The sequence below is a fragment of the Lipotes vexillifer genome, unplaced genomic scaffold (assembly GCF_000442215.2).
Source record: "Lipotes vexillifer unplaced genomic scaffold, Lipotes_vexillifer_v1.1 scaffold505, whole genome shotgun sequence".
In the NCBI taxonomy this organism is placed as follows: domain Eukaryota; kingdom Metazoa; phylum Chordata; class Mammalia; order Artiodactyla; family Lipotidae; genus Lipotes; species Lipotes vexillifer.
Genome location: NW_006785581.1, coordinates 1,977,241 through 1,994,476, shown reverse-complemented (window position 1 = coordinate 1,994,476; position 17,236 = coordinate 1,977,241). Strand labels below are relative to the sequence as shown.

At 39.7% G+C, this 17,236-nt stretch overlaps 1 protein-coding gene across 3 annotated transcripts in view; it reads right to left on the bottom strand.

Annotated features, from left to right (window-relative positions):
* NELL1 (neural EGFL like 1) overlaps nt 1-17,236 on the bottom strand; it is an 881,356-nt gene that overhangs the window by 457,707 nt on the left and 406,413 nt on the right. For all 3 annotated transcript variants that reach the window (XM_007457631.1, XM_007457632.1, XM_007457633.1), the window contains one exon: nt 13,530-13,655. In XM_007457631.1, the coding sequence (XP_007457693.1) occupies nt 13,530-13,655 (126 nt within the window). The remainder of the gene's footprint in view (nt 1-13,529; nt 13,656-17,236) is intronic.

Genomic DNA, 17,236 nt, shown 5'->3' with positions numbered 1-17,236 from the left:
TCTCACTGCTGTGGCCTCTCCCATTTGCGGAGCACAGGCTCCTGACGCGCAGGCTCAGCGGCCATGGCTCACGGGCCCAGCCGCTCCGCGGCACGTGGGATCCTCCCGAAACGGGGCACGAACCCGCGCCTCCTGCATCGGCAGGCGGACTCTCAAGCACTGCGCCACCAGGGAAGCCCGACTCTTTGAATTTTAAAGGACAAAGAACTCAATAAGAAATATGGAAAACACATCTCATAAACAAGACAGGGGCTCGCTGGAGCACCTGTCTAGTTACAAAGTGTTCTTATGTAAAATAATTATGCAAGGTCCTGACACCGCCAAGATACGTGTTAATGCTACACAGTTCTTTAGGGTCCTATACTTTCACCAGAAATGTCCCTTAATGAATAACACCTAAGAAACCCTGATCCCTCGCACTGCGTGAACCTCTAAGTATGTGTATTTCCTGCTTGGGGCTGGTCTGAGTTTTGCTCTGTGACTCACTCACTCCTCATCCAAATTGAGGCAAAAACAACCATCACCATCCATCGTAATAACGGAAGACTAAATGCATGTACATGATAGACCCAAATGAAGACAGAGAAGCAACTGGATCTTAATACTTCGTCAATGTGGCAAAAACTATAATAATGCATCCAGAAGAGAGGATATTTTGCAGCCACGAACAGTTGTATTTTTATGGAATTTACTAAGTTGGCCAACGCTCATGAAATAAGTAGAAACAATTAAAATAGTAATTGATAGCTGCAGTGTGATTTCTACAATGTAGAATACCCATGTAGGCATCGGGTATTCAACAGGTGGACGACAAACTCACTGTTGGCTTTACACATCTCTCTGTATGCTATGATTTCCCTCTGAGGACATTTCCCAACTGTCAAAACCGCATCCTGGAGTCCAACCTAGACCAAGCTTCTGACCCTTGTCCTGAAAGCAATTTGTCCTATGGTCGCCCCTAAGGACTAACCAGATGCCAGCCAGCAGAGCTGATAAATGCCAAAGGTGTTCACAGTTTAGGGGGCTTCTGTTCTCAGGGAATAAACATAAATGTTTTAAGGGAGCTTATAGAACATATTCCAAAGCTCTGACCTACAGGAACTTACAAAACGAATGACTCTAGAGGTGAAATTTTTCTTTAAATAAAGGAATGTATTCCTTGCTAGTTACAAACCATTGTGAATCTACTTTTTGCTGATTTCCTTAACGCATGAGCCGAAAGCATCTAATTGCAGGCTCCCAGAGAATCTGGACACTGTCAACAGAGACTGAGCTTCTAAAGACAAGGGGCTCTCCAGATGTACTTCAAAGAGCCTCGATGTCCCTGGAAGTGATTCTAGAGCCACTTGGTGAGAAGAAGAGAGAAAGGGAAATTTGTTGATCAAGACTTAGTGCTTCAATATTGAGCACCATCTCAGAGTCAGTCATTGGGTTGGGCTTTTTCATGTGTTTAAACATTAAAACCCAACCTGCTTTCTTGGGGTTACAAACTGAGCCGTAGGGCACTTAAGGAATCACACCTATATCCCAAAGCTTATAAAGGGCAGAGCTGTGGGTTAAATAGGATTCTCTTGGACCCAAGTCCCAGGCTCTGTCTGTCATTCTAATAATGGCCAATGTTGACTGAGCCTCTGCGGTCCATATTGCATTAGCATTTTAAAGGCATCTTCCAAAGAGCTCTGATGGAGGTTGCATCTGAGTCTCTGAAGGTAGAAGTCCTTCATTCCCATCTACCCCTACTCCAGCACTCCCAAGGGCTGTGGCTATGTGTTCTCTAACCTCCCTGTGTCTCAAGTAAGATTCCTCACCTGTAAAACAGAGGTGGTAGTAGATAATGTTTGTTGAACATTTGCTCTGTGCTGAGCTCTCTTCCAACCACTTTAGAAATATTATCTAATTTACTCCTCACAAGAGTCCGGGAGAAAGGTATGTCCATTTCCCCAAAGTTGATTCAAGTTGACACTACTAATAAATGCCTGGAGTTGGGGCAGGAACCCAGGTCTGTCTGATTCAGAGCCTTCTGTTTTTCCCACTTCAACCCAGGACACCTCCAGGTTTGCTGTAGATTGACAAACATGGAGATGGATCTACGTCTAAAGCACCACTCACCCTATTATTTCTTATTTCTCTTATGCCATCTCCCACTCAACATCAAAATCAAACCCATTGAGACAGCTCCCTGTGGAAAACACATTCTGTCTACCATGTAGTAATTAATGTCCTTCTTTCTCCCAGCACCAGGGCTCTTTCCCACATCATTTACACTCACACCTCACAATTTAGCACCTATATGCCTTATAAAATTATGCTCCTAAAATGTAAATTGTATGACCCCCGAAGAGACCATAATTTCCTAGAGGTCAGGAACCATATCTTAAAGAATCACAGAATTAGAAAAGTAGTAGCTTGCAAGATTACGTCTTTTTTTGAATAAGCTGAACTCTTTCAAAAGAAATCTTATTTGCAATCCCAGCTCCTCTGACTGAAAACTACTGAGCTAATTAATCCTTAATCTTTCAAGGTGCAAAGGAAAATGTTGAGACAGTGGCATTCATTCAGTGAGCTGGTGTCCAGGGTAGAGCTAGAATCTAAGTTGCCTGATTCTCATCCAGTGGTTGCTTTTCTATGAAAATCCTGGGACTTTTCTGTCTCCCCTCAATATCTCTCTTTGACTTGGCTACAGTCAAGAAAAAAAAAAAAAAATTGGACCAACTGCCTTGAATCCGGAAACCCTGCCAGAAGAGCTGAAGAAAAACAGGGCAGGTAGAACCTGGCTATCAGATCACCTTCTAGGACCCTCAGAGGAGGAAAACAGCATCATAATTGCAAGTGCCCTTCAACTGACATATTGGCCAATCAAATTACTCAGAAACCTGATGAAGCAAAGCTATTGCTTTTAATCTCTTTAGTTCAGACTCCTAATCTATGCCACTAAGGATGAAAGGCATTAGCACAACCAAGTCATAAACATTTTTAAAAATTTAATTTAGTAGGATGACACTTAGGAGATTTTGGAGGAATAAACTCAATGTCATCTTTATCTAGCATTTTCTGTTTTCTAATATTTTAATAACACTTTTCTAAAACTAAAATGTAATACAGTTCATTGCACTGTATTCCATTCCACAGAAAAAAAGTGGAAAACACATAAAGTGTAAAGAAAAGATAGCACATATAATCTTCCATTCACAGATACTTTCGGATACCTGTTTATCTGGGGGAATATTCCCTGCCTCTATTTCTATGTGTTTATGTATATCCGTAGATAATTTTTATTTATTATTTAAATTGGAAAATAGTATACATACTGGTTAGAATTTCATCATACTGTATGATGAGAATTTTCCATTGACACTGAATAGTCTTCTGAATATTATTTTAAAATTCATTGTATTCCAATATATGAATATATTGTAATTTATTCAATCAAACTTTCATTAGTTCATATTTAGGCTGCCTCTAGTTTCTTTTCTTATAAATAATAAGTGGAATAAATGGGCACAATGAAAATCTCACATATGTAACTGTGACTGATTGTTTCTTTAGAATAAGTTGCTGTAAATAAATATTTCTAGGCCTTTTGATACATCCTGTCAAATTATCCTCAAGAATGTTTGTATCAATTTATATTCTTACCAGCAACGTATGAAAAGGTGCCTGTTTCCTAAACCATCTCCAAAAATGGGTGGTTGACATATATGTAAATAAATATAATATCTATCCATATATCTACACAGAGATAGGCACATACATAAATTTAGTATAAGCATCTAATTGCATTTCTTTTAATTACCCCTATGCTTGAAATAGTTTTCAAGGCTTTGAATAGACTCTTATAGATGCTGTCAGTTGCCTAGACAATTATGGATCTACACATACATACATATCATCTCCTTCCTTGACAATACAACCCAAGTATTATAAAGGAAACCGGGACCTGCCCCACCTCAGGGATAAATCTTGATTCTAGGTAATTCTATTTGCTTTTCTAAGGTATAATTTATTAATAGGCATATTAAACAATTTTAGCCAAGGAGACATGAAAACGGATCTGCTAGGGATGGATTTCTGATAAAGTTATCCTTGGTCTTAACAAAGGACTCTAATAGGAAAAGAGGAAATCCTCTTTTCCCTTATGACTTTGGGACATTGTTAAACTGAGATATGATGCATGGGGTTGCCTCAGCCACTCTGAGACCTGGAAGGGAGTTAGATCACGTTGCAAACTATCACGATGAAAATAGCAAAGTAAAAGGTTAGAAACAATCTATGTCACTGATGATGTCGTGGAGCAGCTGAATTAACTAATTCTAGAAACACTGTCCTAGACGTTTTGTTATAAGAGAATAAATTTATCATTTAAGCCGGTAGAGTTGGGTTTTTCTTAAATCATTCTTTAAGCTAAAATCATCTGAACCGATGTACTTACACTGTCTCACTTTATCCTTCAACAACTCCGTGAAGGTGTACAGAGGATCTTGATGAAGAAGCAGAGAACTTTAATGGTTTTCTAATCTACAAAGTAAAAAGGTGGCCCTGCCGAAGCTTGCAACAAGTTGAATTTATACACCAGTTTATACACCAGATTTTAACCATGAGAATTTATAGCTTTCATTTGGCTCAAGAATAAGTAATGTATATTTTCAATACTCTTACATAAAGGAAACATAATCCAAAGATACTTCACTATATCTTAGACACAAGTGTGGAAACAGCTAAACATATACGCTTTACCAAACCTTTAAGATGGAAATAAAGAATACATGATAGCTTGCTGGGTTATTAAAGAGAAATGCCCATTCATTGTGTCGACTCAAATGTGGATACAAGCAGGGCTGCAAGGCTGGCCTCAACAGTGTTGTAAGTGCTGAAGTATCCTTAATCAAACCCCTTTATGTGAAAGCTTAATTGTCATTCTGCATGCGCAACTCCAACAATGGAGTGTACAGAAATACTAACAAGCCTTTTATGATGAATTTGAGTCAAGGGCAACACAGTTCTTAAGAGGTCTGTGCACAAACACCCTGGGGGCAAGATCCATCATTTATTCTAGTTGGTCTGCAGCAGCTAATGTGGTTCAGATCCTTTACAATATGTGCTGATAAAAAAACAAAAACCGAAAAACCAAACACAAACAAACAAAAACCTCTCAGTTAAACCCAACAAGGAAGCCAAACACCAGACAAATCCTTCATCCTAAAATATCAAGGGATATGCCCTTTGATATCCTCCCTAAGACATATTTCCTGGCTTTAAAAAACCTTAGCACTATTTTAACACTACTGTTGCTAAATGGAGTAAGTTTCTGGTCTTTGGCTTTTCCAGGACTACATATGGAAAACTAAAATTGGCCCGGAAAACCAAATATTCTATTAATTTTCACTCCATGAACCCTGTTTAGAGGGGTCTCTTAATTTTTCCCTGTTTTCTCCTTTTGTTAACTTCTTTGTTTTGTTTTGTTTTGTTTAGTTTTGTTTTGTACCTGTGAAAACAGGTGATGGGCAGAGAAGCCCAGTCACAAATCTGTACGTGCAAGTAATGTAGCTTTCTATAATTTCTTCATTTCAACTTAATGAATGGTTCTGAGCTCCTATTCTTCTGGACTAGCGGGGTAGTGAAAATGTCTCAGTCATTTTAAGGATTCTTTGCTTTCATCTGTCTGTGTCATGGTTCTAGGAGATTCCAAGTAATCAAGACACTCGCAGAGAGACATCAGTCTGGTCCTTGGCCCGTGGAACACACAGGTCACCATGGAGATGTCCCATTTATCTTTAAGGGCTCTTTGAGGCATCATAACAGTCAGGACACAATTGAAGACTTGGGACCTCCCCGTGAGACCCTACCTACAGAGCATCCCACAGCCTTTCTCTCCCCAGAGTCTTATACACATCCCAGAAGGCAACCTTGGAGGTAGAGCCCTTCCCTCCGGAAACCATCCAAATCTCTGCTTTAATTACCTTCTGCCACCATGTCACCCACCACCCATTCAAAGGAATCCTTTTCTAGTCTACAATATAGAGGGCAATTCTTCCTCTCTCTGATTCCAACCCCACCCCAATATTCCCTCCAAACTCTAACCATCTCTGCTCTACAAAGGCAAGAGCTCTCAAACATGACTGCATATTAGAATCACTTGGACGTTTAAACAAGAACACTGAAGCCAGGTCCCAACCCCAGACCAAATGAAAATCAAAGCCTCAAGGGGTAGATCCCAGGTATCGACTTTTTAAAATTCATGTCCTAAGTGATTCTAATCTGAGATGAGAGTTGAGACCCTCTGCCCTAAAGGGTTAGAATTTTGGAATCCTACTTTGGTACTTTCACATCCCTCCTCTGGAGGGGGAGGAAGGTGACAAAGTCTGTCTAAATAAAGGGAAGAAAAAATGAATATACCGGGCAAACAAATCAAAACAAAAGGCAAATGCCCCCAAAGACCATCAGAGTTGTTAATTGGGTTTTGAAATATCCAAAGGTACAAGTCTTATTTTGACTTTTCTTATTCAGTATATCAATAAATGTAGTCTGTTATCCTTAATAAAATGTTTTGCATTCTAAAGCATTTGACAGAGCATTTCCCACTAAAGTAAAAGTAGTCTACAGGTCCATGACTGGAATTTTATTCTTATATCTGTATCACCTCTTGACTGAGAGGCAAGTAATTAGAACTTGCACCTTTTATGATGCCAGATAGTCAAAAGTATACCAGAGCAAATGTGTCCAAAACAAGCACATACTATGTGCTTGAAAGGTAAGGATAATCAATGCATAATTTACTACTGTGCTCAATCAAGGTGGAGGATTTTCTACTTTAGCTCCATTTCATATGGCTCTGCTCAATGAGAAAATATCAGGTATCTCATATTTGAAATGTTCTGTATTTCTTCGACCTTAGTAGAAAAACATTTTCCAGAAAACTAGTGTAAAATTTCTTTTACATCTTTTAAACTGTTATCTCACATCTTTCATTATGTGGTACTTAATTTAAACCATTAAATTAATAGACTATTATATCTAACTTTAACTAAGCTTACTTGATTTCAAATACATACTCCCTTCAAGCTCTCTTCCATGCCAATATCAAAAAACATAAAAAAATCTCTTAGCAAGATAATGGAAATCACATATGATATTTGTTATCTCACTTGTTCCCTTTATTTCTTACCTTTATGGAAAGTTTTTGGCATAAAAATGGGTGCTTACCCATTACTGTCAAGTACCTGTCTTATTGCTGCATGCTTTTATCGTAAATCACAAGTATCCTCGTTTAAAGCTTCCTGAGTATTCAAAGGTAATGTCTTATCAAACAACCTAAACACAGGGAGTTTAACTGGGGACAAATGAAAGTCAGGGACCAATAAATCAAGCAGGTTGACCATTTCGAAAATCAAAGGGTCCAGGGAAGAGCAAAGGACTCCCCAACCTCAATTTTCAATACTCCTCCAGCTTCAAAATTCATAAAAAAGGGCAACTCAGGGATCTCTTACAGAACAGAAAGTGATTTCGAATCACACACAAATTCCAAGGCCCAAAACTCCCCCAGTGGCAAAGGCCCAATGTTTTCGATTTCACCAACAGAAACGTTCCTAGAAAAAAGCATGGAGCCTCATACAAATTACACGGTTATGTCAGGGAACCCCAGCCATCACAGTAATGATTAAGTTATAGCACATTTTAAAATTCTAGATAATTATTTTCAATGTTGAATCCTCAGAACTTTTAATATCCCGTGAGATATGACTTTTTCACTTTTTAACCAGAAAAAAAGTAGGAAAGAGGTAACATTTCTTTTCTGTTTGATATATTGTCTTTCCTCTCCAGCATCATGCTTGGCATCTGCTGTCTCTGGTGCAGACTTTCTCAAAGAACTGTTGTTACAGCATAGACCTGGGAAAGGCATTTTGGGGGATCCTTCTCTGGAACTTGTCAAGGGCCAACACTACAGGATGTGAAATACCCAGTACTTAACTAAACCCCACTAAGACTTTAAAGAGGGATTGATTTGGTAAACTTGGAACATTTTTGATGGTGAATGCACATTTGAGTCTTCTCAGCTGAAGATCTTGCCTCACTAACCATGAAATTCCTGGGCAAACAGGTCATTTGTCACTAATGGCTTTGGCCATATTTCCTAACACTCATGACAGACACTAATTGTATATTGGACACATAAATGAATAAATGAATGAGTGAGTGAGTGAATGAATGAGTGAATCAGTCATTCAATAAATCAATGTACCACCAAAGCTCATATGTCTTCTTTAATTCCAGGCTCACTCATTTTTGGTTGAACGGAGATTTTCTATATGACTACTAACTTCTAAAATGTTAGCACCAGAGTAAATGACAAACTAAAAAAAGAAGGAGAGAAGAAAATGGCCCAGTGTACTTTGAAAACCAGCTGAACAGTGGCAGCAGATACTAACTGATTTGGGACAGAGACTAGAATGATCTTTGGAAATAAGAATGTCAATACTGAGAAATGCCATGTCAGGAACTCATGGCAGACAAAAGGATGTCTTCAGGCCTGTCAATTTCTCCTAGCAAATTTCTTCTGGAAACGAAGCATCTGAAAAGACATCTTACAGTGGCAGATATCTGTTATATACCTCATTTATTACACAGACTACTAACCACTTGGGGGAAGAAGTCTTCTTTGCCAATAAAGAAATGACAGAAATTAAAGGTGTGGACCTGCTTATCTTGTAAAGAGTACATGTGGCCTGACAGGCTTATATTTTTCAGGACACCAAGGTAGAATGTCAGAGTTCCAGCTTACTATGGAAATGTCTAATGGAGGACCTTGAATCTGGTCTAGAGGAGAAATGACCATCAGGGAGGATGCTTGTCTCTTACCTCTCCTCATTCCCATCAATATTCCATATTCCCATTCACGTCTCATCTCTATTCCCAAATTTCTACTTTACATGCACGCTAACATGCCTTGGTAAACTCCAATAGCTCCTCTTGGCTTGCAAAAACATTCCAAATGCTCCATCCTGACAATCAAACACCCTTTTCTTATTGCGTTTCGCTTGAACTTCCATCATAGCACTTAGTACAATGTGTTTAATATCATTATTTTTTGAGACTACATTCCCCATCACATTGTGAACGGCGACTAAAAAATAAGGTTACTTTAATCAACAGCTCTTCATGTCAATGGACACAAAATTTGTTAAGAATCTACTGTATCATTTGCTGTGGTATTTATTAGCACCAATCACCAAATACGTCTAATTATCAAACCTAGGTACATGGTAGGAAGGCCTTTCCTCTCCTCCTGGTAGTTGGTTGAGGACTGGTAACTAGTTACAGTTAGTCAAGGAGTTGTACGTCAAAGGGATTTGGTTAGACTATATTTTGGCTGACACAAGATGCTCTAGGCTCTCTTTTCCCTGTCTTGGTGACTAGCAATGTTCACAATGGTGACTATTCCATCAGCTTATATCCCAAAGGCATTATGATAAGCAGAGCACCACTCCTGTTGACCAGTGAAATACATGAGCAACAAACAAAACCTGATTATTTTAAGTCACCCATATTTGAGGTTGTTACTGCAGAACATCCTAACCTGACTGATACAAGGGCCATGATAAATGTTTTCACACATATTATTTGATGTTCACAGTAACCTATAGGTACAACAGATATGAGCAATGTTTTATAAGTGAGATTTAGAGAAGTAAACAATTAGCCCAGGGTCAAGGAGCTTTATTCATTCCCTCATTCAATACTTATTGAGCACTGCCCTGTGCCGGGCTATATTCTAAGTAGCCAAGGTAGAACTGTCCTAAGGCAGAACAAGCCTGTTGAATAAAAAAAAAACAAAGTCAAAAGTTTGGGCGGCCACCTCCTAAAGGACAAGGATGGAAATGGTACAAGATAAAGTCAGAGAGGCAGAAAGGAAAAAAGCCACATAGGGTTTTAAATCAAAATAAGGAGAATTAATTTGATCTTCTGAGAAACGGAAAACTACACGAGATCTTTAGAAAGTCCTGGTTTTAAAAGTTTGCCCTCATCACTCTGTGAATAGAGAGTTACAGTAGAGCAAGCCTGGGACAGCAGGTCCAGAACGGTAACCGCTGAGGAAGTCTGGTAGTTTGGTAGTAGAGGATATGGACGGAAATGGATGAAGTGGACGGACTTAGGACAGGGTGTGGAGGGTAGATTCAACAAGTCTGATGTACAGACTGAAAGTGGAGGGACAAGAGAAGGAAAGCAATCAAGTATCACCCGTAGCTTCCTGCCCTGAAAAACTAGATAGATGGTGCTTTCATTTGCTGAGATGCAGAAAGTTGGAAGAGGAGGTTTGCAGAGGTGGAAGGAAATCCAGAGTTATGTCTCATACATGTTAATATGAAATGCCTATTCAATACCTATGTGTAGATGTCAAGTTGAATATATGATTCAGAAGCTCAGGAGAAAGACTGGAACTGGATAGAAATTTAGGAGTTATTAACATAGAGATGCTGTAATGTCATAATACTGAATGGAGGCGTCTGAAAAGACGATATGGATGAACAAGAGAAAAAGGTCCAGGGCAGGGCTCTCCAGTACTGTAACCTTCAAGATATCAGCAGAGGAAGAATAGCTAGGGACACTGGGCACGTGTGACCGGTGACATAGAAGGAAAATCAGGGAATACACTGTCTCAGAAGTGAATAAAATAATGTGCTTAAAAAAGGAAGATGTAGTCAGCTTTGCTAAATGCTGCTGAGAGGTCACAAGAGATTAGAAGATTAGACTGAACAAAATGGAGCTCATGGTTGACCTTGATAAATGTACCCTCTGTCGAATGGTGCATCTGGAAGACTTAGTGGGAGTGGATGCAGAGGGTGTGTGAGGTAAGTACATGTAAGGAAGGCAGTAACCCCTGACGATGCAATTAAGACGTTTGCTATGAACAGAAGCAGAAAAATGGGCAGTATATAAGAAGACATCTGGGATCAATGGAAGGTTTTTTTTTTAAGAAAAATACCTTATCCCCAATTCTATGACCTATGGGGGAAGTCCAAAAGCCCTCACTGAGATTTCTGACACTCCTGACAGGAGGCCGTGGTGACTGTGATTGTTGCATTCATGTCTGTATAAATGTACTCTGGGTGGCAGGGAAAGGATCGGAATGGTTACCTCTGCCTCTGAGGTCACGATATCCTATACACACATGTACCATTTCCCTCACTGGCCCTCATGTTAACCTGCATTCATTGGGGTCAGAATGGGGAGGGTCTCACCCAGTCTTCAAGGTGGCAGATTTTGCTGAAAGTTGGAGGGTCATGAGGAAGACTCGCCCTGCATACTATACAGCAAAACCACCACAACAAAACCTCTCATACTAAATATTCCTACCCTTAAAAGTCCTTTCAGCCATCCTTTCACTGAGCAGTTTTCCGTTGACCCCTGTCCTCCACAGCACCCAGCCTTCTGCTCTCTGGCTGGTTCCTCTCTCCTCCCTCTTTTATTTCTCTCTTTTGTTTTAACTTTTCTATTCTCTCTCAGACAAAATACATGCGCAAACAAAACAAAAAGTTCCCCTGCAGAACTACTTACTCTTTTTTTGGATGGTGTACCCACTGATACTCATACACTTGCCTTTTACTCCAAACAACACATTTCTCTTTCTAAAAGTAACTCTGGAGCTAGTTCTTAAAATACTACGTTTTCCATCTGGTCGCATATATACTGTACAAACTACCAGGCAGAGCACCTGTCCTTAAGAGGCTTTCAGCAAGCACCAGCTCTTGACTTCCTCCTTCAGTGAAGAAAATAAGAGCAGAGGTGCTACGTATTCTGATATAATTTCAACAAGGCCTTTCCACCCAGCAGTGCCTTAATCAGGTCTGAGTTGCATGATATGGTGCCTCTGTGTTGGGAGATGATCCACTGCCTTTGCCTCATGTTAGGGTTAACATAAGTCAGGACCTGGACAGACCACTGAGAACAGAACAAGACTCATCTGTAATATCACAGATTTTTAGACTGTATTTGTTTACAGGTCCAAAAGAGTTTTGCCCCCTTAAAATGTTTGGATCACAGCATAATGTTTATGAAGTCTCTTTTTTCTCTGGGAATTTTGTAATAATACGGAAAAGACAGGTAAACAATATTTGGTCTACTGCAGGAGTCAGAATCTTGCATCAATCTGAAATCCTTTAGCCAAAGAACAGTAATGTAAAAATACACAACAATCAATGGCAAAGGTATATGGACATACAAACATGCTTCTCAAACTTTTATAACTTTTTACATCTCTGAAAAGGCCATTCAAAATAAAATATACTGGGGCTTCCCTGGTGGCGCAGTGGTTAAGAATCCACCTGCCAATGCAGGGGACACGGGTTCGAGCCCAGGAAGATCCCATATACCGCGGAGCAACTAAGCCTGTGTGCCACAACTACTGAGCCCACGTGCCACAACTACTGAAGCCCCCACGCCTAGAGCCCATGCTCCATAACAAGAGGAGCCACTGCAATGAGAAGCCCACACACCGCAACGAAGAGTAGCCCCCGCTCGCCACAACTAAAAGCAAGCCGGCGTGCAGCAATGAGGACCCAACGCAGCCATAAATAAAGAAATAAATAAATTTAAAAAAAATTAAAATAAAATAAAACATATTAAGAAAAGAGTGGAATTCCACTGTGAGTGAAAATAAATTTAAAAATTTTAAAATAAATTAAAATAAATTAATTAATTTAAAAAGAAATCATTTTTTATATACCAGTCATTAGGACAAAGAGAAAGATGCCAAGAGTCAGAGAAATACACAGCATGACCGAAATCTTGTATTCAGGGAGCCCCTTCCTGATAGGTTACAGATTGGGCATTTAATGACATTTCATCCAAGAGAAGAAAGACTCAGAATCTTCTACCACCCTTAACCAATTTACTGTTCCTGTCTCGGTGTTCGCGATTTGAATGATAATGGAACCCCAAACCAAATGACCACCGAGCCAGCACTGCTCACACAGAGGCAGTGACCACAATCCATGGAGCTCCAGTTCTGTACTGACAGCCCAGGGATAAAGGGGAGAAGAGGAACAAAACTGACAATAAGCATATGCCAGTGAGAAGTCTTCACTGGCTCCCATATACCCAGTCCGTGCCCACCAGATACTCTCGCTCCTGCTTTAAATTTAACCTCTTGTCTTTCCCAACAATAACAAAGTACATTTTCTCACATAAAAACACATTTCATCTTGATGGAAGGAAAACAGTTTGATACTTTTCTCATTTTGGAACTGATGTCTCTCTCTAAGTCCTTCAGTGTTACCACAGGCAACTGGGTCTTCAATTTCAAATCATATACCCATGCACACACGCACACACACAGAGACAGAAATACTGGGAGTGGAAATAAATTAGGCAGACAAAATTCCTCTTATTATCACCTGACTCCTAAAAAGTTGATGATAAGATAATGCAAGAGAAGAACTAGTTAGTTAAAAATAGTACTTAGTGTACTTAGGGCTAAATGTAATGGCACAGAGAAGGAATGAATCAGAAAAGCAACATTGCTTCTTAATGCTCACCGGTACAAGAGAAGTCATCCACACGAATGTATCCTGGGACACAGTCACAGCGATATAACCCAGGCAAGTTGACACACACAGTGTTGGCATGACAGTAATGCATCTTAGCCGCACACTCATCAATATCTGAAGGAGAAAGAAAAGAAGCAATATCACGGTTAGTCAAATGGTTGAACCGGAATGTAATCATCTTATAATGAAATTAGAAAAAGCGAATGCCCATTGAAGCCAAGAGAAAAAGCAAGATGCGTTAAACACAAAAGCTTAAGTGCAAATTCAGCTGATGCAGAAGATCCCATCTTAAACTGAAAATATTTCTAGAAAGATGCATGGTGGGACACAACAGTGAAGAACCTAAGTATGAAGACTGAATATGTTATTCTTAATCTCTAAGCAAGAAAGATGCTTGTTTTAAATGTCCAAAATCAAGGAGTTCTGTGTCCAGGCATTGATACCAATGAATATTTATTAGGTGTCCACTGTACATGGTGTTGCTTTTATCAGAGAGATAAAGGGAATCAAGCCCCTCTCTGCTTGTTTCTCTTACTAAGACATGCTTTAATCCATCTATTACAAAATGATGGTGTAGCCACTTTCTCCCACGTTGTACTGTGAATACAGACTGCAGCTACTGTCTAATGCAAACTAATGTCTTTCACCCCTTAACCTGGAGATGCATCCCATGTCAAAGAATAATGGGCTGATTTAACAAAAAAGATCTTTTCTCTTTGGAATGGAGATCAGGGCACCACCTGCTTTCTCATAAAAAGTTCATGGTAAGAATTAAGATAACCTACAACCTTAAGTAAAGAGTTTAGTATTTTCTGGAATTTATGTTTTCAAAAATGGCTTTACAGCAACCTACAGATTCAATGCAATCCCTATCAAACTACCAATGGCATTTTTCACAGAACTACAACAAAAATTTTTACAATTTCTATGGAAACACAAAAGACCCCGAATAGCCAAAGCAATCTTGAGAAAGAAAAACGGAGCTGAAGGAATCAGGCGCCCAGACTTCAGACTATACTACAAAGCTACAGTCATCAAGACAGTATGGTATTGGCACAAAAACAGAAATATAGATCAATGGAACAGGATAGAAAGCCCAGAGATAAACCCACATACATATGGTCACCTTATCTTTGATAAAGGAGGCAAGAATATACAATGGAGAAAAGACAGCCTCTTCAATAAGTGGTGCTGAGAAAACTGGACAGCTACCTGTAAAAGAACGACATTAGAACACTCCCTAACACCATACACAACAATAAAATCAAAATGGATTCAAGACCTAAATGAAAGGCCAGACACTATCAAACTCTTAGAGGAAAACATAGGCAGAACACTCTATGACATAAATCACAGCAAGATCCTTTTGGACCCACCTCCTAGAGAAATGGAAATGAAAACAAAAATAAACAAATGGGACCTAATGAAACTTAAAAACTTTTGCACAGCAAAGGAAACCATAAACAAGATGAAAAGACAACCCTCAGAATGGGAGAAAATATTTGCAAACGAACCAACTGACAAAGGATTAATCTCCAAAATATACAAAGCAGCTCATGCAGCTCAATATCAAAAAAACAAACAACCCAATCCAAAAATGGGCAGAAGACCTAAATAGACATTTCTCCAAAGAATATATCAGATTACCAACAAATACATGAAAGGATGCTCAACATCACGAATTATTAGAGAAATGCAAATCAAAACTACAATGACGTATCACCTCACACTGGTCAGAATGGCCATCACCAAAAAATCTACAAACAATAAATGCTGGAGAGGGTGTGGAGAAAAGGGAACTCTCTTGCACTGTTGGTGGGAATGTAAATTGATACAGCCACTATGGAGAACAGTATGGAGATTCCTTAAAAAACTAAAAATAGGGCTTCCCTGGTGGCGCAGTGGTTGAGAGTCCGCCTGCCGATGCAGGGGACACAGTTTCCAATGGCCATCATCGAAAAAAATCTAGAAACAATAAATGCTGGAGAGGGTGTGGAGAGAAGGGAACACTCTTGCACTGCTGGTGGGAATGTGAATTGGTTCAGCCACTATGGAGAACAGTATGGAGGTTCCTTAAAAAACTACAAATAGAACTCCCATACGACCCAGCAATCCCAGTACTGGGCATGTACCCTGAGAAAACCATAATTCAAAAAGAGACATGTACCACAATGTTCATTGCAGCTCTATTTACAATAGCCAGGACATGGAAGCAACCTAAGTGTCCATCAACAGATGAATGGATAAAGAAGATGTGGCACATATATACAATGGAATATTACTCGGCCATAAAAAGAAATTTTGCTTTACAGAAGAATGGGTATCATGAAAGTCAAGAAGAAAAATGTTTCAAGAAAGGAGTAATGGTCAGTTTTGTCACGTGATGCTGAGAAAGGTGAATAAGATAGAAAGAGAATTAACCATTGGATTTGGCAAGAAGTTCACCGCTGCCCTTGGCATGGTAAGAGTAGTTTGGGGAAAGTGGCTGGCAAAGCCTGACTGGAGTCAGTTAAAGAAAGAATGAAAGATGAAGGAGACAGAGAAACAAGGCAAACTTTTCGAGATATTCTGTCATCAAGAGAAGAAAAACTGAAGCAGTAGCTCTAGGGAGACTGAATGTTGAAAGGCAGTCTTGTTTAAAGACTCTCTCGTGATGGAAAAGATCACAGTGAGTTTATACGCCACTGGGAATGATTCAACACTAGTGAAGAAACTTGACGATATAGAAGAGAGAACAGATCTTTGCAGAAGCCAAGTCCTGGGGAGGCAAGAGGAGTTGTGTTCCAGTCCACAGATGGAGCCAGTCATCTTTACAACAAGAATGAAAACAAGAGATAAGGGAAGAGGTGGAGATAAGTTGGCATATTGGGTGGTGGAAAGATGAAGTCGTTCTCCTTTACTTGTTTTTTTATTTCCTCAGTGAAACAAGAAGAAAGAGAACTAGGAGAGGAAGGAGGTATTGGATGTTTAAGGAAAGGGGACAAGTTATAAAATAATCATTTTGGAGAGAAGGAAAGAGAATTTACTAGAGAGTATACTAGGTGGCTGCAGAGGCATGTGTGATTTGTGGCCATAAATATTAAGTGAGAGCAGTCAGCATGGCCATTTGTTTTTTTCCTGTCTCATCCAAATATCTGGGGTAGGGGCAGGGTACTTGGAAAGTTAGGTGCACCCAGAGATGAGTTTTTAAACAAACAGGATGGGTAAAAAGAGAAATAAGGGAACTGAGGTTGCAAAAAAAAGAGCTGATGATAATGAGATGCCAAGGAACCTCAGCTATTAAGGACAGAAGTGAGGACAGTAAGACGGATGTAGACAGTTGAAATGTACTGCCCAGATCTCTCCTCACAGCTGAAGAATTTATTCCCCCAGCTGCCTGAAGTACCGCCTGCTAATGATCTTCAGCTCTTAGCCTTTTAGGAAAACTGTCCTTGACTGAATCGAGCTGCCTTACCCTTAGTTACACTGCCGTCCTGAGGACGACCTTCAATGGAGGCTGGTTCTCCTTTACCCCAACTCAAGGTAAGTGTAAAGGACTATCCCAGGTTCAGAGAACTCACTGAGATGAGCTAAATCCGCCCTCTGCCCAATCCTGTATCTTTCCCTTCCCCCATATATGTTCATCCCTACAGCACTCCCTAACAAACTTCCTGCATGCCAGTCTCCATCTCAGAGTTTGCTTCCTAGTGAACCCT